The sequence below is a fragment of the Erigeron canadensis genome, chromosome 6 (genome assembly GCF_010389155.1).
Source record: "Erigeron canadensis isolate Cc75 chromosome 6, C_canadensis_v1, whole genome shotgun sequence".
NCBI lineage: Eukaryota > Viridiplantae > Streptophyta > Magnoliopsida > Asterales > Asteraceae > Erigeron > Erigeron canadensis.
The window spans coordinates 32,845,173-32,867,484 of record NC_057766.1 but is presented as its reverse complement, the minus strand read 5'-3'; the positions used below and the strand labels follow the sequence as shown (position 1 = coordinate 32,867,484).

The 22,312-nt window shown below is 34.7% G+C and overlaps 2 protein-coding genes across 2 annotated transcripts; one reads left to right on the top strand and one right to left on the bottom strand.

The window, feature by feature from the left end:
- Positions 1-11,777: 11,777 nt before the first annotated feature.
- Positions 11,778-12,578, bottom strand: LOC122605126 (probable calcium-binding protein CML45). Its single transcript, XM_043778007.1, has one exon. It carries the CDS (start codon positions 12,434-12,436, stop codon positions 11,852-11,854), a length of 585 nt encoding a protein of 194 aa, XP_043633942.1. The 5' UTR covers positions 12,437-12,578; the 3' UTR covers positions 11,778-11,851.
- A 2,618-nt stretch (positions 12,579-15,196) lies between these two features.
- Positions 15,197-19,166, top strand: LOC122602697 (pentatricopeptide repeat-containing protein At5g15280, mitochondrial). Its single transcript, XM_043775284.1, has one exon. The coding sequence runs from the start codon at positions 15,264-15,266 to the stop codon at positions 18,786-18,788; it is 3,525 nt and encodes a 1,174-aa protein (XP_043631219.1). The 5' UTR covers positions 15,197-15,263; the 3' UTR covers positions 18,789-19,166.
- The last annotated feature ends 3,146 nt before the right edge of the window (positions 19,167-22,312 follow it).

Sequence of the window (22,312 nt, the reverse complement as noted above, 5' to 3'; positions counted from 1 at the left end):
TATATAAACTTTCAAATCTTTCCAACACCTAATTAAATCTGTTATTATGATTTTCATGCCTTCATAATTGGATTTCTTTTATTACATTAATTATTATGCTTCATTAAATACTTAAACTTTTAACATTAATATGATTTATACTTCAAGCTTTTGATTTAACCCTAAAAAAAAACCCTTTCATTCATTATTATAAATTTGCCATAATATATATTCATCAAATAGGTTACTTATAAATAAAAATTAATAAAAAAAAGATATGCTTATATATATATATATATATAATAATTAAAAAGACTAATATATATGAAAAGAGAAGACAAGTGATTTTACCCCAAGATTGATGATCTTCTTCTTAGATACCTTGAAAAGAAGAATAGAATATAATCTTTAAGATTTTATTATTAATTGTAATTTAAATCAAGATTCAATAGAATTATAATTAAACTTACCAAAGTTTGTTTTGAAAATAATGATTTGAATTGCTTTGATGATGCTTGGTCTCTTTTTTTTTTTGTTCGACGGCAGAAGCTCAATTTCAAGAGTTGTAGATTTATTTAGGGTATTTAGTTTATATTTATTATTATGGAGATAAGTGTTTTAGTTAGTTTATGATTAGACTTAATGCATCATAAGAATTTTAATGGAATTAAAATTCCTTGCTCACCATTAAATTGTGGTAATATATATATGACTAAAATTTTTTACTAAACATATGATATTTTACTATTACTATTACCATCTTACGACTTATACTAATTATATATTACTTTTATAATTATTGATTTCGTTCACCACTAAATAGCGTATACTAATTTATCAATGTCTATAAATAAATATGACTAACAACTACAAGTCTAGAAATTACGGGGATAGTTATAGTCATCTACGTTTAGGAAGATCAAATATCTCAATCCTAAACTATTGAATATCAAGTAATAGAGATCCCATATTGGAAATAATCGCCACATTTCTATGCTTGTTATACTATATAGGCACATTGACTAGTCAAGAAATTTGGAATGTAAGTTAGAGACTATAATAAATTACCAGTTTTGTTGACGGATGTCACAGTCTCCCCTACTTGAGAAAATTTCGTCTCGAAATTTTGTTGGAGTTACGGTTGGAAGTCGTAGCATCAAATAGATGTGGATATTTGATTTTCATTTGATCCTCTCGCTCCCAAGTAAACTCTGGCCCTCGCTTTGAATTCCACCGGACCTTGACAATTGGAATTTTACTACGTTTTAATGTCTTAAGTTCTCGATCCATGATCTCAACTGGTTCTTCCACAAAATGTAACTTGTCATCAATCTTAATGTCGTCTAGCGGTACATGCAAACTTGTATCCGCGAGACACTTCTTGAGATTTGACACGTGGAATGTATCATGTATCCTACTTAGTTCTTGAGGTAGTCTTAAACGATAAGCTACCGGACCAATCCGTTCAACAATTTCAAACGGTCCAACGTACCTTGGTGCCAACTTTCCTTTCTTTCCAAATCGAACCATGCCCTTCCAAGGCGACACTTTAAGTAACACTTTATCACCAACATAGAATTCTAAAGGCCTTCGCCGTTTGTCGGCGTAGCTCTTTTGGCGGTCTCTAGCTGCTTTCAGTCTTTCTTTGATTTGAAAAATCCTATCTGTTGTCTCTTGTACAATCTCGGGCCAATCAACTGACTTTCTCCAATCTCAGCCCAAACAACAGGTGAGCGACATTTCCGCCCATATAAAGCTTCAAATGGAGCACACTTAATACTTGAATGATAACTATTATTGTACGAGAACTCAACTAGAGGAAGGTGAATATCCCAGCTTCCCCCAAAGTCCATCACACACGCCCTAAGCATATCTTCCAAAGTCTGAATAGTACGCTCACTTTGTCCATCGGTTTGAGGATGGTAAGCCGTACTCAGGTCTAAACGTGTTCCCAATGCCTTTTGCAATGACTGCCAAAATCGTGATGTGAAATGACTATCACGATCAGATATAATAGACACCGGAATTCCATGCTTTGCCACTATCTCCTTTATATAAATCCTTGCTAACTGCTCCATTGTGTAGCTCTCACGGATAGCTATAAAGTGCGCAGACTTTGTCAATCTATCTACTATCACCCAAATCTTGTCATGCCCACTACTAGTTCTTGGCAGCTTTGTAATAAAATCCATGGTTATTCTTTCCCATTTCCATTCGGGAAGTTGTGGTTGCACTAATAAACCCGGTGGTTTATTATGTTCAGCTTTGACTTTTAGACATGTTAAGCATCCACTGACATAACTGGCTATATCTCTTTTCATTCTCGGCCACCAATACAAATCCTTAAGGTCGTGATACATTTTATCAGCTCCGGGTGTACGGAGTATCTCGTACTATGTGCCTCGTCCAAAATCACTGTTCTTAATCCACCTGCAAGTGGAATCCATATTCGTCCTACAAAGTACAGTACTCCATCCTCTTTACGCTCCATTTGCTGATCAAGGTCACGTAACCCTTCTTTTTCTACATTGATATTCTGCAATGCTTCATCTTGAGCCCGACTTATCATTGATTTTATATCCGAATGAATTGTCATGATCAATGCTCGTACTTGCTTTGACTTAATTCTTTCTTTCCTACTTAACGCGTCAGCCACAACATTCGCCTTACCCGGATGGTAACGAATCTCACAATCATAATCACTAAATAATTCAATCCACCGCCTCTGTCGCATATTCAACTCTTTTTGATCGAAAATATGTTGGAGACTCTTGTGATCGGTGTAGATCACACTTTTCGTCCCATAGAGATAGTGCCTCCAACATTTGAGTGCAAAAACCACTGCACCAAGCTCCAAGTCATGGGTGGTGTAGTTTTTCTCATGGATTTTGAGTTGCCGAGAGGCATAAGCAATCACTTTACCCCTTTGCATTAGTACACATCCCAAGCCTTGATTTGAAGCATCACAATAAACTACAAAATCGTCCGGACCATCGGGGAGGGTAAGAATAGGAGCGTTACATAGATTTTCTTTCAGTGTTTGGAATGCCTTTTCTTGCTTATCTCCCCAATCAAACTTCTTATCCTTTTGGGTTAACTGAGTAAGTGGTTGAGCGATTTTCGAGAAGTTAGCGATGAATCGTCGATAATACCCGGCCAAGCCTAGAAATGAACGAACCTCTGATGGCGTCGTAGGAGTCTTCCAATCTTTTACTGCTTCGATCTTACTGGGGTCAACATGGATTCCTTCACTATTCACTACATGCCCAAGGAAATGAACTTCTTGTAACCAAAAGTCGCACTTCGAAAACTTAGCAAACAATCTCTCTTTCCAAAGTAGTTCAAGAATCATTTTCAAGTGAGATTCATGTTCTTCCTTAGACTTCGAATAGATTAAAATGTCATCAATGAATACAATAACAAACTTATCGAGATAGGGTTTGCATACACGGTTCATCAAATCCATGAAAACTGCGGGTGCATTAGTCAAACCGAAAGGCATGACTAAGAACTCAAAATGTCCATATCGAGTCCTGAATGCTGTTTTTGGAATATCTGCTTCATTAACTCTGAGTTGATGATATCCGGACCGAAGGTCTATTTTCGAGAAGAACTTCGCACCTTGAAGTTGATCGAATAAGTCGTCGATTCTAGGAAGAGGGTAACGATTCTTAACGTCAGTTTGTTCAACTCCCGGTAATCGATGCACATACGAAACGAACCATCTTTCTTCTTGACAAACAATACTGGTGCTCCCCAAGGCGAATGACTAGGTCTGATGAAGCCTTTTTCTTGGAGCTCTTGGAGTTGATTAGACAGTTCTTGCATTTCGGTAGGTGCTAAACGGTATGGAGCTTTGGCGACTGGCGTCGCTCCCGGAATAAGATCTATACGGAATTCAACTTGTCTTACAGGAGGTAATCCTGTTAGATCTTCGGGAAAAACTTGTGGAAAAACCCGTACGATAGGAATATTTTCGAGTTTCTTCTCGTTAGCCTGAATGCCCATGAGGTGCTTCTGATTTTCCTCCACCCGCTCCCCGTATATGAGTAGCATTTCACTATTTCCTAGCGGTATACGGACCACCTTCTCATAGCAAATTATCTCGGCTCTATGCTTCGATAGCCAATCCATACCAATAACTACGTCAAAACTCCTTAACGAGAAAGGCAGAAGGTTAACACTAAACAAATGACCTTCTATTTCTAAGGTACAATCATTAACGATTCTATCAACTCTATCAAATTTTCCATTAGCTACCTCAACCAAGAAATAAGTATTCAATATTATGGGTTCTCTATCTAGGAGTGGCATGAACTTAATAGAAACAAAACTGTACTCAGCACCAGAGTCGAATAATACTGTAGCAAGGTGATTGTTTAAGGAAAACGTACCCGTCACAATATTTGGATCTTGACGAGCTTCATTTGCTACCATGACAAAAGCTCTACCACGGGCTTGGTTGGCATTATTCCCTTGATTCCGATTCCCTCCATTAGCTACCACTTGATTCTGATTGTTAGCTCTTTGTCCCTGATTATTTCCTTGATTCTGAGTTCCACCAATAGCTAGTACTTGATTTGGATTATTACCCCTCTGACCCCATGCTCGGTTCAAATTTGGACACGTGTTGCGGTAATGGTTATGACTACCGCACTCATAGCACGTTCCACGGTTATTTATCGGGTTAACAGCATTCACCGGAGCCACCTGCTTGACTCCCACTCGACAGTCCCTAGCAAGGTGTCCAAATCGGTTGCAGTTTGTACACAAACGGCAAGGTGAATTTTGGAAATGATGGAATTGACATTTTGTACACTTTGGAGCAGAACCCGTATATCCGATCTTAGTCGCATCCGTTGCCATCAACCCCGTTGCCATTTTTGCCTTCTTGTTATTTCCATTAGTATTCTTTGACCCACTTGTCTCAGTACCATCCTTCCTTTTCTCATTAACCTTAGACAATGACCCATTTCTCACCATTTCATCCGTTAAAGATCCTGCTTTCTGAATAGCACTTTGAATCGTGGTTGGCTCAGTTGCTGACACAAGCCCACGAATTTGGGGAACAAGACCATAGATATACCTCTGGATCCTATTTGATTCAGGTCTAACTAGATGAGGTACTAGTTTGGCAAGCTCATAAAACCGATCAGTGTAAGCGGCATGTTTGGCTCCTACCATTGAATGATTCCAAAATTCATTTTCCAACTTTTGCATTTCATTTTTCGGACAGAATTCTTCCAGTAGTAATTCCTTAAACTCGTCCCATGTCATCCCCACAGCTGCTACTCTACCCCTAGCTTGTATCTCAGTGTTCCACCATGTCAATGCTTTATTAGTCAGTGAAGCTGCGGCATACTTCACCTTTTGATTCTCTGCACAGTTGCTAATATCCATGACAGCTTCCATTTTCTCTATCCATCTAGTGGCTGCCAATGCTCCTCCCTTGCCATCAAAATCTGGTGGTTTACAATATTGAAACTCCCTATAGGTGCATCCATTATTATTGCCTCCAATGATGTTGTTATTCTGATTACCATCATTGTTATTTTCATTATTGTTATTATTGTTCTCATTATTGTTATTGTTGTTCTCATTGTTGTTATTGTTATTCTCATTATTGTTATTATTATTAGGGTTATTGTTGTTTGCATTAAGAACAGCAGCGGTCACTTGAGTAACAATAGTAGGAATAGCGGCAGCTATTTGCTGAGTGATCATGTTTGCAATATCCGGATTGCCACCATCACCTTCTCCATCATTAACCCCATTATTTCCACCACGACCACCACCTCTACCTCCACGTCCTCCATTTCTTCCTCCTCTATTCATTTTCTACACAAAGAGAAAGGATTTATAAGTACTTGATGAAGACTTTCAATGAATAACTACTACTCATGGCAAAATTCTTACACCTTGTCCAATTTGTTAATTGTGTTGAGTTTGATCAGCAAACTTGGTCATATAAGCGCATGTGTGTTGTGATGTATTTGTAATTACGTTGCGCACCGTAATTACAACTACATCCCACCACACATGTTTTTATCGTCCAAATTCACATGTCACAAATTCAGCACATCCTTCATAAATAATTGCCACAAAACACATAGATCCATATACCAAGCACGACATTTCGATTAATCAATCAATCTAAAAAAAAAAAAATTTATAAATCCAAGAAATTTCCAAATTCGAAAGAAGGAATCCAAGACATAAAATCCAAAAGTAAGAAAAAGAAGCTAATGCAAGTTCAATAGGATTCTTAGATAGTCCTTAAAGGCTAGCCCTCCCACGTGCAAGTGGCGTCATAAGGGGAGTTGGAGGAAATGGTGGGAGGATAAGAAGCTTGTTGTCGTGTTGGTCCGACCGGCTCTCTTGAGAGCTTACTGAGCTAGTAGGACTATAGCTTCTGTTGTCCTTTATCGTAGCCTCCATTGTCTTTCCCTTATGAACGCTTTCGGGGTCTGCCTTAGAATCATAGTCCGGTTCTTCCTCCGGCTCGCTGTCAGAATCGATGATTATAACTGTCTTGGAGTAGTAGTTAGGATCTTCTGACGGTTCGCTTTCAGAGGAAACTCTAGGCTTCTGAGATGGTTCTTGAGCGGGGGTTTCCTTGTTAGCTGCGGCGTCCCTTTTAAGTTGTCGACGGATGATTATGTCCCTCCATGCGGAACTCTTACGGGCTGTTTTCTTTGTACGTGCCATGACTAAGTAAAACTAGCTACGTTAAATTACAGGCTGAAACTTTGCACTAATCTAAGCACATAAGGCTTCATCATAATTAGCAATTAAACGCAAATATAAGGCTCACATAACTAGTGCTATCTAATGAAAGTACTCACACATATACGATGCACAAATAGTTCCTATAATGTACACTATATGAGGGTACTTAGGTTATAGTCTAGGCCAAACCACCTAATTCTCTATAACCACGGCTCTGATACCAATCTGTCACACCCCACCTTAGGCGGAATCGTAGGATATGACTAAAAGATATAGCAAAGGCACATGGACTTTATAATAGAGTCATACTAAATGAAATTCAAATAAATGTAAATTCCATAAACGGAAGGTCTAGGCAACACGCCTCAAATAGCAAAGAAGTAATAACTGCAAATAGCGTTCAATGTTTCACATGCAATCTAGGAGTCCATGAAGGATCTCTTTATTGGTCTTCCTAAAGTCCATAAGCTCAATCTTCTTACACATTGTTATTACCTGAAAATGAATGCTCGAAAATGTCAACATAATGTTGGTGAGTTCGTAGGTTTAAAGGAATTCAAATGAATTTGCTGTGCTTGATAAATGAGGTTTGGACAATAGTGTAAATATAAACATGTAGTAGCATACTAAATACTGATAATGTCATCATAGTTATCCAACAACACAATCCCCATCACTCCTGCCAACAACTCAATCATGCTTTAAATACCAACAACTACCAGCTGGAGTATAAAGTTGGTCGATAGTTTTCAAATAGTCTTCAATAGATATCAAAAGACATCTATTGCATCAAAGAAATCAATACAAGCAAGCTAGCATACACAATTTCATAATTACACGTATTTGTCCATGAAAACAAACAAGTTTTGGCACAACTAGTAAAGAAATGAAAAGTGTTTTGAGCATCATTTTCCCCCAAAGAAATAATAAAAAGGGGCCACGAAACTCACCTCAACAAGCAAGTAGTTATGCAATTCCAACAAGGTCGCTAGAATCTACACAACATATAAATATGAACAAGTTACAATTATGGACATGGTCAAGAACTGTCCATTGTAACCCGTATTTGATGAAATACACATATGGCTACTTTCAAAATATTCACAATTGATTTGTCATATATTATTAAGTTACAAGTCACATAACTTAATATATAATATTTGTTTTACTGATTTAAGATTAAATTCTACAAGTTCATATTAACTGAAATTTTTGGTAACTTTATCTATTTTTTATTAGGATGAAACGAATGATTCAAGATTCCAAATCTTAACTACTGTTACCTTAGAGTGTTATATACTTACATGAATTTTTACATAATTTATTTGGCACGTTAACTATTTTTAAAAATTCAATGATTACAGACTAGTCAGAAAAATCACTGTTCGCACACAGAAAAGTTTTATAAAAGTTAAGGGCCTTCGAAGATTCAAAAAAATCTAATTTTTTTACTGTACAATCTTAACATCTCAAAAAAGTTTCTGGAGAAAAATAATTGTCTAGTTCATAAAATCGACCAAGATATGACTATTTGAAGTCGACCAAAATCTGTTCGGAAAACTCAGCTTTGCGCAGTTTTGTTATAAAATTCGTTTGACAACCTTAAACTTCATATTTTGACACGAAACCGCTTCCACCAGAAAGTAGACTTCCTGAACTTAATTTTAGACACCAAAAACGTGACTTAACCATCTCCCATGACCAAGATACGACCTTTCAAAGTTAACAAAACGAATCTGTCCAGATTCTGAAATAACCCAAACTTACTGTTTTAAAGACTACTACAACTAATATTTATATATAAACTTTCAAATCTTTCCAACACCTAATTAAATCTGTTATTATGATTTTCATGCCTTCATAATTGGATTTCTTTTATTACATTAATTATTATGCTTCATTAAATACTTAAACTTTTAACATTAATATGATTTATACTTCAAGCTTTTGATTTAACCCTAAAAAAAAACCCTTTCATTCATTATTATAAATTTGCCATAATATATATTCATCAAATAGGTTACTTATAAATAAAAATTAATAAAAAAAAAAGATATGCTTATATACATATATATATATATATAATAATTAAAAGACTAATATATATGAAAAGAGAAGACAAGTGATTTTACCCCAAGATTGATGATCTTCTTCTTAGATACCTTGAAAAGAAGAATAGAATATAATCTTTAAGAATTTTATTATTAATTGTAATTTAAATCAAGATTCAATAGAATTATAATTAAACTTACCAAAGTTTGTTTTGAAAATAATGATTTGAATTGCTTTGATGATGCTTGGTCTTTTTTTTTTTTGTTCGACGGCAGAAGCTCAATTTCAAGAGTTGTAGATTTATTAGGGTATTTAGTTTATATTTATTATTATGGAGATAAGTGTTTTAGTTAGTTTATGATTAGACTTAATGCATCATAAGAATTTAATGGAATTAAAATTCCTTGCTCACCATTAAATTGTGGTATATATATATGACTAAAATTTTTTACTAAACATATGATATTTTACTATTACTATTACCATCTTACGACTTATACTAATTATATATTACTTTTATAATTATTGATTTCGTTCACCACTAAATAGCGTATACTAATTTATCAATGTCTATAAATAAATATGACTAACAACTACAAGTCTAGAAATTACGGGGATAGTTATAGTCATCTACGTTTAGGAAGATCAAATATCTCAATCCTAAACTATTGAATATCAAGTAATAGAGATCCCATATTGGAAATAATCGCCACATTTCTATGCTTGTTATACTATATAGGCACATTGACTAGTCAAGAAATTTGGAATGTAAGTTAGAGACTATAATAAATTACCAGTTTTGTTGACGGATGTCACATTTCGTGATTAACCCTAAATTAGGGTTAATTACTCTCTCTATATATAAGAAGAGTATTTTCATATTAAGTCCCTCTGGTGTTTAATTCGTGCCTCATTAGTCCTCTCAAGTCCAATCACCTAATGGGAAACCCTATAATATGTCTTTAAGAGTAAATACGTCCATCAAATATTTACTTAGACATAGGGATTTCATTATCGTCAATTATCATATCAGGAATGACACATGATCAGTGACGGTCACACTAACGTGGTTCCAACACAGAGCTCCATGACGCAGATTACAGACCGATTAAAACCACAGTGAGGACAACGACGTTTAACAAACGTGCAACAACTTTGTCTCTTCCTCGCAAGAGACAAATGCTTACGTACAAGATGACACACCGAATAAACGTCTCCCTGCAAGACCAACGTCATGGCTGGGGACCAACAAGCTGACCTACCCTTGACCTCTATAAATACCCTTCATTGGCCTACCTCTCAAACCAATGAACAACACACAAAAACACACACTTTACACTTGGTGGCGTGAGATTAACACCTTAATTTCACACTAGTAGGGAATCGTCAGCAAGTCTAAAACATCTCTCAAACCCCTTTTTTCCATGCAAGATTAACCCCTAGACCTTAAGCGAGAATCCTTGCTTAAACACAACTATTTTAAGTGTACAATAAAGTGACATATATTTGTTTCAAATGTGCATTTGTGTTGGCAGAGATTTAAGATAAGTTGTTGTATACACATTAACTAATGAAATTTCTTTTATTATCTACTTTTCTATGTTCAATTGGTTTAACTTACAGTATAACGTAATTTTCCAAAATATTCGTTTCAAATCATGGATTTCTTCCAGTTAGGTTACTGTAGCTAGGTCTATAGTATCAATTAGTTATAAAATTTATTCTTTTTGTTTCTATTCAATCGTATTTTTCTAAGTTATTAAAACTTTAAAATGTGTTCATATTGGGCCATTCTTTTTTCTTTTCCAAAACGACGTTATTTTGGATAGAAATTAATTAAGCTAGTATGACATAGTTTAAAGTCATGTCAATAGCTCATAACTAGATCTTAGACCTGTGTCTAATACTTGACATGGGATTTACGGCACTATCAATATAAGATATTCGTATATTTAACATGCAAAAGCTTTTAACCTGAAAGTTGATACATATTAAAAAAACACTCGTTTTATTCCGATGTGAAAATGTAGTTAATAAAATGTTTGCTAACAGGAAATTAAAAGAAAAATGTAAGAAAGATGTGAACAAAGTAAACATTAGAAGCATGCATCCTCGTTCATCTTTTGCAATACTTTTTTGTAAAAGACATTCGTTGTAGTGTTTTTTGTCTTCCCATCTTTGTCGCATATCAACACCTTGAGACCCTTTTTCGACTTAACTCGAGAGATTGCAACATACAACTGTCTGTGTGTGAAAACTGGACGTTGTAGATACAAACCAACGGTGGATAAAGATTAATTGGTCTTCTATGAAACCTACAGGGGTTTTTTTTTATCTGACATGTAAGTTTTGTATCCAATATTGTTACCAGATATCACTTCCGCTTCAATCACATGCTTTTCTCATCTTGTTTTATCTATTAATGCGAAACACTATTTTCCAAACACTTGCATTGATAAAGTCTTTATGGTTTACAATTACTGTAAGTCTAAGTAAATTGCACAAGAAAAGGATAAAAACTGAGTTGGATTCCAATTAGTAATAAGAACAACGATTAACTTGGAAGGGGTAAAGGGAATGGATGCACATATGGACTCTTTGTATTTATCCAAAATTCTAATGAGACTATTCATGTTGTAGAGATAAAAGCTACGTGTTTTTGTTATTGTATTTTTTTATATTTATTTCTATGTTGTGTTAATCCATTTGTTAAGTTATTGTGGGTTTTTGATTAGTTAAAAAATAAATGATGACATAAGTGAGACTTAATTTGGTGAAATTGAACATTTTGATTGGCTAATAAGTCATTAGTTTAACTGTCTTATAGTATATATTAAGATTAAGATTAAGATAGCTCTTGACCCACAATAGGCTATTGCGAAATAATTAATCACAGAAGTGTGTTATACAGCTTATAACTTTTGACCCACAATAGGCTATTGCGAAATAATTAATCACAGAAGTGTGTTATACAGCTTATAACTTGAATACAATTTTAATCTTAATGAAGAATGATATACTAATCAAAAATTATATTGTATGAATATGAACAATAAACAAAATAACCAATGGTATTAGTAATTGTCACTAGTTAATAGGTGGTTTCTTCCATAAACTTGACAAACTCATCAAAATCTATCCTACCATCGGCGTTCACATCAAACGCTCTGATCATCTTCTTACAATCTTCCAATTCTGCTCTTTCATTCAATCCCAATGCACAAAGAACTCTTTGCAATTCACTTTCATCAATAAGACCATCTTTGTTTTCATCAAATACATCAAAAGCTTCTTTGACTTCATCTAATCTTGGTTGGTCAACTTCAAAAATATCTAGCAAATCTGTAGCATGCAACACCTCTGGCAGCTTTTGATCACCAGGGTGGCAAAAAACACCCAAATTTGCCATTAGTAGCTCCACTTCATTTCCTTGGAGAGTACGATCATGATGATGGATGGTGTTTTTTGTTGTCAAGGAAAGATTCTGTGTTTTTGACAATTGGGAATCATGGGATTTGTTCTCAACATGAATCTTGGATGAGTGATCATGAGAAAACCTGAATTCGAGGTGTGTGAAAAACTTGGATGATGATTTTGAGAATTGTTTTAAGATGTGGGTGAATTTCACCATTTGGAAGAAGAAATATTGGATTAGTTCAACTATCATATAACTCATAGCTAAAAATCTTTTAATTTGGTGTTTTTTCTTTACTAACAAAATAGCACTACTAACAAGTTAAGAAAATTGTTTTGTGTACAAATGGAATGAAGAATAAGGGGGTTAGGCTAATTAGTAAGAAAGAATTGTGAATTGTGATCTTAATGGTAGAATGAGGAATTGTTGGTTTATATAATACAAAGGTCTATGTGTTTGAATTGGTGGTCAATTGTCAAAGTTATAGTAACCAAGTCTTGGAGGAATGTGTGGGAAAAGAAATGGTCATTTTCAAGCAGGCCTTTTTTGTCAAAGCAAAATTTTATAACTTTAGAGCATTTATGCTACAATGACTTGTACCTTGTTTTACAAGAGTTGTACATTGTATGGAAAAGCGGTTATGTTTTTCTATATTTGGGAGTTTCATGGAAGGTGAATATGTATTTCTTGGACTACGGGTTTGGCCGTCATTTTTGGTATGGAAATGCTATTTCTCTTGCTTTGAAGTTTCCTTTCCTATATTTTGTTTGGTAAAGAAATGAGGGTGATGTTTCTTTTGAGTAATTAATTAAGGAATTTAAGGTGTTTTAAGAACATAAAATATGTTTTTGGTCATTTTTGGGTACCATAGACTCAAAAGTATGAATTGTTGGTATATTTACATCTTATAATAAGTTATTAAGGATGTATTTTGAGTACAATAGTTTTATTTCTTTTGACTTTATATTGGTTTCATAACTTGCTTGCAAAAGGTTGTTAGGTATAATATTTTAAAAAGATATTTTAAATTTAAATAAACATTGATAAACAGATATCAAATCTAAATGTAGAGGAGTATTCTTGAGTTTAGTTTGCTATTGTTCTTCATAAAACCATTTAGATGAAATTTTGAGATCACCATGAAACTAAGGCCTTGTTTGTTTTTCCAAAAATCTTCTGAATTACTTCTTATCTCTGATTCGATCAGAGGTTTCAGGAGATTTGATCGTTTGTTTTTCGTTCAGATCTAGAGGTTTTTTCCTCTGAATTACATCCAATTTGGTCAGAGGTTTGCAAACCTCTAAATTTCTTCTGAAAGCTTCACACCGTTGGTTAAATGATTTGCTAACCAACACATAACATTATACGAGTAATTTATAATAACCAACACATAACAACCCTGAAAACCTGAGCATATATTTGTACAAAATAAAATCATAAAATTTGAGCATATGTTTGAACAACATACTTTTGACCAAAACCAAACGCCAAAAATATTTTAAATTTAAAAAGGGCACAACATGAATCATGAAGTAAATGCACGAAAAATATGTTATCACAAAATAGTGAAGCAATGCCAGCTTAACCTTTTTGGTTGCCTTAAATGAAAATAATTTTGTAAGCTTTTTTTGAAACTTTTTAACAAAAAACCTTTTCCTTTATCCCAGTTTGAAATCGGCGAAAATAAACTAAAAAACATATAATGCGGAGTTTAAAATACTTGATTTACTATTTATGAGTAAAAAATTGTTTAAACATTTATATAAAATGTTTTTCAGTAAGACTTTTTAATGATATCTTTATACTCAATTTCGTAAGATAAATTCCCAATTAACAAAATAGCATCCATAATTCTCGAAGATATGCGATTACTACTTCACAAATTATATTTATTTCACTTTTAAGTTCTCTATACGATTGTACGTGATGTCTTATTTTCTTAATGTTAAAAAAAATTATAATACACAAATATTCTTCTTGCTGTGTCTTTGTTGAATAGAACTCAAATAGTAACAAAATAAAGTTATAAGCCCAAAACTGTATATTAAAGCTTGGAAATTGAAAATTTTGGGGCCTTATCTTTTGGTGGGCCTAAGGCCATTGGGACTCTACTATCATTATTGAGCCAGCACTGTCGAGAAACACCTTGAACGAAACAGTTTCCGCAAAAGGAAGTTAAGTAGAGAAACACCGAACAACTTTACCAAAAAAACACATAAAAGATGGACAGTAGATACAAAATTTAAAATAAAACAATTCAACACATCAAATGTAAATTATAGATATAAATTGTTGGATATATCAACTATAAACTTATTGATATATATAATATATCTAGCAGGTATATGATCATTAAAAACAAATAATAAAACATCAAAACTAATCCTTAAAAAAAAAAAGTAAAAACTAATCCTTCAATTTGTTTGTTTATAGTACTTAATTAAATTTCTAACTCTTTTTTCTTTTTGAAATACTTTAAAAAATGAGACATTAAAATTGACCTTAACGAATCTTCTTTTGAGAAAGACTTATAAAAACTATTCGATTTGCCATTATTCCATTAATGAACTAAATTATACCATAAGTTTATCATACTAATTTACATTATAAACTTGTATGTTCTAAAATATCTCCGCATCGCCTTTACATTAACTTACACATCTCAACATCGTTACTGCTACCAATAGTTGCCGTCATCGTCACTGGTCGCCGTTACTGCCGACACATGACATGATTACCGTGCTAGTTAATATAATGTAGATAATTGCCCAGAGCAGTTAAAGGAGTCAAACAATGACATAAAACTGGTCCAGACTGGCTAAAAATCGCCGAGCTCGTCCAAGTTCGCCAGACACAAATTTGGACAAGTTCGGCTCGGTCCTTAATTTGTAACTTTTTGGTTTTACCCGTCTGCGGGTTGTAGTCCAGGTTTTGAGTGTTGACCCGTTGACATCCACCATCTAAAGTCTAAACCCATGTACCCTATGTGCATCAGATTACTGTAATTCTGTGAATATTGAAGCTAAAAACTACCAATTGAAAACCTTCACCAACAATGAAACTTTGCTGACATGAATTATAGCCATTGATGAGATTAACAACACTTATTCACAATCGAATGCTCTTCACTCTGCAACGAAAATCGCACTTCGCAAAGGTCAGTAATCTCTTTCCTTTTTACATTCTCAAATACCACTATTCTTGCAATCTATTAAACCCACAACCAAACACACCCCACATAGATTCTGCATCTGTAGCACCCATTTCTGGCTTTACAGAATCAATTTTAGCTAAAAGCTCCAATCTTTTTACCAAAACAACACACCCCACATCCACAAATGCATCATCTCTTCAAGAATTGCTTCTTAATGTGTTCCATATAAGCCCTAGAATTACTAGAAAGTTTTGGAGAAAAAATGAGCTAATATCTCAACATTTTCTTGATTTGTTAGTGTGTTTTGAATCAAATTTTGGGAAATCGGGTTTTGATGTGAAAAAGGTTGAATCTTTATTGGGAATTTTTAAGTGGGTTAGTGATAATAACGAAAACGGTAGTAGGGGTTTTAAGCATGTTGGTAAGTCTTTCAAGGTTATGGCGGGGTTGTTGGTTCGGGCCCGGTTGTTTAAGGATGCAGAATGGGTGTTATTTGAAATGGATAAAGGAGGAGTTTTGTTGGATGATTGTGAAGTTTTCGGTAAGTTGATTGAGTGGTATGTAAGTGTTGATGAATTGGAAAAGAGTGTTGGTATGTACGATAGAATGAGGGAAGGGAAGTTAGTTCCGACATTGTCGTGTTATCGTAGTTTGGTTGATTATCTTGTGGATAAGGGTGAAAGTGAGTTGGTATTCCGAGTGTTTGGTGATATGGTCGATATGGGTTTAGCAGAGAAAGGTACATATGAGAATGTTGTCAGCGTTCTATGTAGAGTTGGGAAAGTTCTAGAATCGCGAAATTTAGTTAAGAAGGTTTATGGTTATGGAATGAAACCGAACACTTTGATTCTTGAGGCGATTGCTAGTGGGTATTGTGAGAAAAAAGATTACAATGATTTGCTGAGTCTTTTTATCGAGATCGATTGTCTTCCTGATGTCGTGGTTGGTAACAAAATTCTACATTCGATGTGTCAAAATCTTGGAGTAGTTGAAGCCTTTAAGTTCTTAGAAGAGTTAGAGCATTTGGGCTTTACCCCTGATGCTATGACATTTGGGATCTTGATTGGATGGAGTTGCAAAGAAGGCAACTTGAAAAACGCATTCTTTTGTCTATCGGATATCTTGTCTAGAGGCCTAATACCCCATAAACATTCCTATAATGCCATCATTAGTGGTCTTTTCAAAGAAGGTATGTGTAATCATGCCAATGACATTGTTCTTGAAATGGAAGACAAGGGTGTAACACCTGATATGTCGACTTTTAGACTTCTATTAGCTGGATATTGCAACAACAGAAAGTTTGATGAAGTGAAAGCAGTGATTGAAATGATGGTGCGTAAGGGATTAATTGAACTCTCACCGTTACAAGATCTTACACAAAAAGCGTTTGTATTGTTGGGCATTGATCCAGTGGCTGTAAGAGTGAGGAGGGACAATGATGTGAAGTTTACCAAAACCGAGTTTTATGATAGTGTCGGGAATGGATTGTATTTAGAAGGTGATGTAGTTGCATTTGACCAAGCTATGATAAGCATTCTCGACGATTCCATGATTCTTGATTATAATCGTCTTATACTGAAGGGTGATGGCTTTACTAGCATAGACGAATTGGTTCACTGGGGCCAAGAACCATCATATGCTGCTTTCTCGATGCTGATAAAGAAGTTTAATGAATCTAATACAGGTTTTAAAACAATCACCACTCTCTTGGAGAAGATGCCAGATATATATAACGAGCTTGATGAAGAAGCACTCAATTTGCTTGTTCAAACACACTTTAAAAGGGGATTTATACATAAAGGAAAGAAATTATTTGACAAAATGGTTAAGAAAAACCTGAAAATCGAGAATAAGACTGTGTCTGCTCTGGTAAGAGGTTTATGCAAGAAAGGAAACTCAAAATACCTTAATGAATGCTGGGACCTTGTCCAAAATAAGCATTGGTTACCTACTTTGCATGATTATAGAACACAAATTTATTCATTTTGCCAGAACAACATGGTGATGGAAGCATTGTTTCTTTATGAGCGTGTGATGTTGGAGTACCCACAAGAAGCAACAGAGCTCTTATATGATTTTATTAAAAAGCTTTGTGAAACGGGGTTCACTAAAGTTGCTCATGTTATGTTTGAGGAGCTTTTAGAAAGGGGCTATGACTTGAATCAGGTAGCTTATAGCCATCTTTTAAGCAGTCTTTGCAAGGAGAACCATTTTTCTGCAGCTTTTGTTATGTCACATACAATGCTCGACAAGTGTTTTTCACCAAGTGGTGATGTTTATAATGCTTTGCTTCATGGGTATTGTGGGGCTAAAAACTTGAAGAAAGTCGGAGAGTTGCTTGCTGCAATCGTAAAGAATAACATAACTGTGCACATTTCATGCTACAGTAAGTTGGTGTCACTACTATGCCAAGTGGGTCGACCTCATTATGCTTTATCCATTAAAGATCTTATGGTCAAGCAAAGTTTTCCACATATAAGTTTGTATAATATCTTAATTTTCCATCTTTTCACTTCCAGAAATAGTGTATTACTCGATACACTTTTAGAGGAAGTTCAAGATAAGGGATTAGAATTCGATAGTTTTACTTATAACTTTCTCGTGTATGGATTTTCTCAGTGTAACCTTATATCACGTTCTCTTCATTATCTGACGGTAATGATCTCTAAAGAACTGAAACCAAGTAACCGATCTATGCGAGTAGTAATTAGATCACTTGTTAAAGATGGCGAGTTCAAGAAAGTGTTGAAATTGAGTAAAGAAATGGAAATAAGAAGATGGGTTCATTGTTCCGTTGTTCAGAATGAAATTGTTGATGGTCTTTTGAAGATGGGTAAGCTTCAGCAAGCTGACAGTTTCCTGGAAAACGTGATCCTAAAAGATCTTGTTCCTGATAACATAAACTATGGCAATAAAATAAAGCAAATGTGTCATTTTGGAAAAACAGACAAAGCTCTTGATCTTCTTGACACTATGTTGAAGAGAGGAATCACCCCAGATTCAATGAGTTATGACTGTTTAGTTCAAGGTTTGTGTGTTTCCCATAAGATGGAAGAAGCTCTCGATCTGTATACAGAAATGTTGAACAGGAAACTAAACCCGAGCACCAAAACATATGAAGTTTTAACTGAAAAGCTTTGTGAATTTGGAAGAACATTCGAAGCAGAGAAGCTAATTGATGCCATGATTAGTTTAGGAGAGCAACCGAGCAAGATGATGTTTGGCTCAGTGGTTAGCAGGTATCGTTTTGAAAGAAACTTTACGAAGGCCTCTGAGCTCTTACAAAGAATGCAACAGTTTGGGTACAAACCAGACTTCGAGACTCATTGGTCACTCATAAGTACTTTAAGCAGGGTTAGTGACAGACATAAAGATGACAACAGTAGTAGCTTTCTCTCAAGACTTCTTTCTGCAAGTGGGTTTAGGCCGAAGAAGGGTGTCGATCCAAAAGCAAAATAGTTAAAGTGTAGTTTAAATTGAAATAGGAATTTGGGATCTTTGAATGGATCTGGTTCAGTTGGACAAATTAAAGGGCATAGAATTCTTGATGACAAAGAGCTCCTCTTTTTGAAAGATTTCAATATCAGGTTAAGGAAATCCGTGATGGATACATATTTAGGCTTAGCTATTAAAATAGGTAACAATATTCCTTCTGTAATTATATTGCTATAATTCGTGTTATTATTTGGGAGATATCGTCACTCTTGAATGCTGAAGCATCTGTACTATTTTTTAAATGAGTAAAGTGAATTTTCTGTATGTAATTACCTGTTCCTAGGTACAAGACAATGATTAAATACTTTTTCATGAAATAAACTCCTGCATACTTTATAATTACCGGTTCCTGAATGAAATAGGTGGTGCTTTGCACGCCTCTCTTACCCAGCACTGAAATCTGAATCTTATTTTTCTTATCTAAACACTGCTGTGTACTCAATCCTAACCAAGGCAATCTTTCCAAAATTGCTGCTCAATAAAACATCTGTTAATTTGTTGTAGGAAAGAGATGCCTTCAGAATAATTGGTATGTCACTATATTTCCATTTCAGTCCTGTTTCCATCCATTACATCTTTGTGTGGAATGTTCTATATATCTGTCACATTGTTCATATATTACTGGTATATTAGTGTGGAAATCCGTTTATTAGTGTTAGAAATTTTGAGAAAGGTTTGCTAGTCAAGACGCAAGAATTTATTTAGGGTTTAGGAACATATTTAGCTAGCCTGCCACAGTTGAGAAGTCCACACTTGGTGGCGTAATCAATGAACCATCCCTTCACAACCTGGTCCTAGGAAAGAGATGTTTGCTATTGGAAGTCTCGTTAATTTAGAGCAACAGACTCGCCAACAATCTACATTAGTAAAATCAGGTCATTGTAGTACCTACTTGCTTGATCAGGCCCCTCTTGCTTCCGATGAGCATGGTTTTCCTCATGGTTATTAGCTACTGCAGTGAAAGCATTTAGTGACCTACAAAAAACACTGAGTATTGTGTCACATATCAGTAGATTGGTAATTTTTGGGCCAGTAGAATCTCATGTTCTCTCTCTTATTTTTTATTTTTTTTTACCTACTGCTATAATCAGATTAAGGTAAAACATCTTAGAGTACTCATCACCTCGAGTTGGGGTATCAATTTGGCTACACATGATCAACAATAGAGTCATTACCATTGTTCTCCACTTCTCCTTCTCAAAAAGAAGAGAGGTGAGTTCAGATTATAATCAAGGATCTCGTATGAAGGCTGGTTTTACATTTGTTTCCATCTTTTGTTATAGTGTACAGATATCAGGGGAACCCAGGTTCTTCTCAAGCTTCAAGGATTGATAGAAGCCAATGTGCATGAACATGATGCTGAAAGTTCAGATTCGGTTCGCTTTGGATCTCAAGGTAAATTTATTCACTTTATATCCGAGTTTCTTTGATGAATTAATATCTTTTTACTTCTTCTTTTTTTTTAATTTTTATTTAGTTATTATTATTATTATTTTTTTTTGTTATATGCAGATATGTCACATCATTATGTTGACCTTGGTGATTTCAATCAAGAATACAAATATTGTAATACAGCTTTCTGGTTTGAGGTAAAACTAAACACATTTCAAAAATCAGAAGGTTCGAACCATCAATGTTGTGGAGGGGAAAGGCTGTTTATGAGAACCTCCAAATTACATGAAGGATTCGTTCAGAAATAACCGCTTGGGGATATAATCAGATGTTTAGCGTGACTACATTTAGTATTCTGTACTCGCATCAATTTCACGTTAGATGTTGGATTGGTTTGTTATGCCCAACAGAAGGTGACCCGTGACCCACCAAGATTTTTCCAACTACATATCCATGATACACAAAACGAGCCAATGGTGTGTAACTCAGTTGTTAATGGCAGGAGCATCTTTGCTGCAAATAGTACAAGGTCTTGGGTTCAAGTCCGGGCACCCCATAGCCACCACCATTGAGTGAGTCAGGTATGTCCCCTACATTATGTATAGGCAGTATAGCCAGTCAATTATGGGCCAGTTTAGGTTGCGCGTTATCAACCTTTCGCCACAAATGATACAAAAAATGAGGTAAGTAATAAAATGTGCCATTTAGGTGCTGGTAATCTAAGTTCTGAAATTGTTGAATAATATTGTGTGGTAGCAATGAGAGCGATGTAGGTGATGAAGACATTCCCCATGTCCAGGTTCAAGTGAATGTGGGATGTGACTTGTGAGCCAAGTGAATGGAGTTTCCTGACTCAGAAATCCTAATAGTAAAATGATGAGCTTTTAATAAAAGTTTTATTCTTAGGAAGCATATCACATATCTATTTATAAATCATGTTTATATCAGACACATTCACACATCCAAGCCCTTAAATCTTTAATGTCATTGAAGTGATTTTGGAAATGGAAGAAGGAAAAGCCTCCCTTTAGTATAAAAGCCGTAAATAGATGAGGTTTTCTTTGTTTAGATTATTTGAGGATGACTGCTATTTTATGCAGATGTATATGATTTTACCAGAATATTTTGTAACCATTTATGACAATTTTCCTAGTCATCTCAAAATAGTTAATGTAGGCAGATTTCGAACCTTAAAGTATTATCTTCTCTATAGACAACGAAGGCTATATCAACTGGCTGGAGTCGTCCCTGGTTTTACTTTAGGTCATGAGTTCGACTCTCTAGAGTGACATATCCCGAAAGTTTTTTCCTTAGAATTACCTGTAACGGCTTATGGTATACATCTCGTAGTCTAGAGTACGTGTAGAGCTTCACCATTATACGGTGAAGTGCCCCTAATGTCGAATTTTGATTGGCTGTTAAAAAATTTTTTTATCTTCTGTATATATAAAAGAAATACTTGAAGTTACCTGTTACATTAAATGTAATAATAATGTTATTGAATGGAGGCCGGTAATATTAATTGACCAATTGATAGTATATATTACATCCACATGTAATGCATTCAACTTAGAGATGTTATGAAGAGTTAAAAAGACGGATGTACTCTTGTCACAAGGTTTTAATTGTAGTACCAAGGTACCATGATCGTCCTTCCCTTTCCATGAATAAGCTTTAATGACAATGGGCTATATGTCTAGCAAAAGTATTACAAAGATGACCAATACTATATATCCATCTTAGAAATTCTTTTTAATGTATATCCTAGTATGATAAAAGTTCATCTTTACACAAAATGTGTGACAGTTATAAATAATTACTCGTACAAGATAATACCTCATAGTTCATAGGTCTTGTACTAAAAACAATGTATGTGGATTCCATTAGAATTCTGTTTAGGCATTCTTAATAGGAGCTACTAAGGTCATCATATATGTTACTTCAAAACTATAGTGAAAATATGTTTTGTTTTCAATGAATCTTACTTTTAATATTGTAGTATTTTCCATACTTTTATTAACGTTGAATACTACTAATCATAATATGGCATCCCATTTTCCGCCATCCTATAACAATGTGATATGATATTGTGTTTA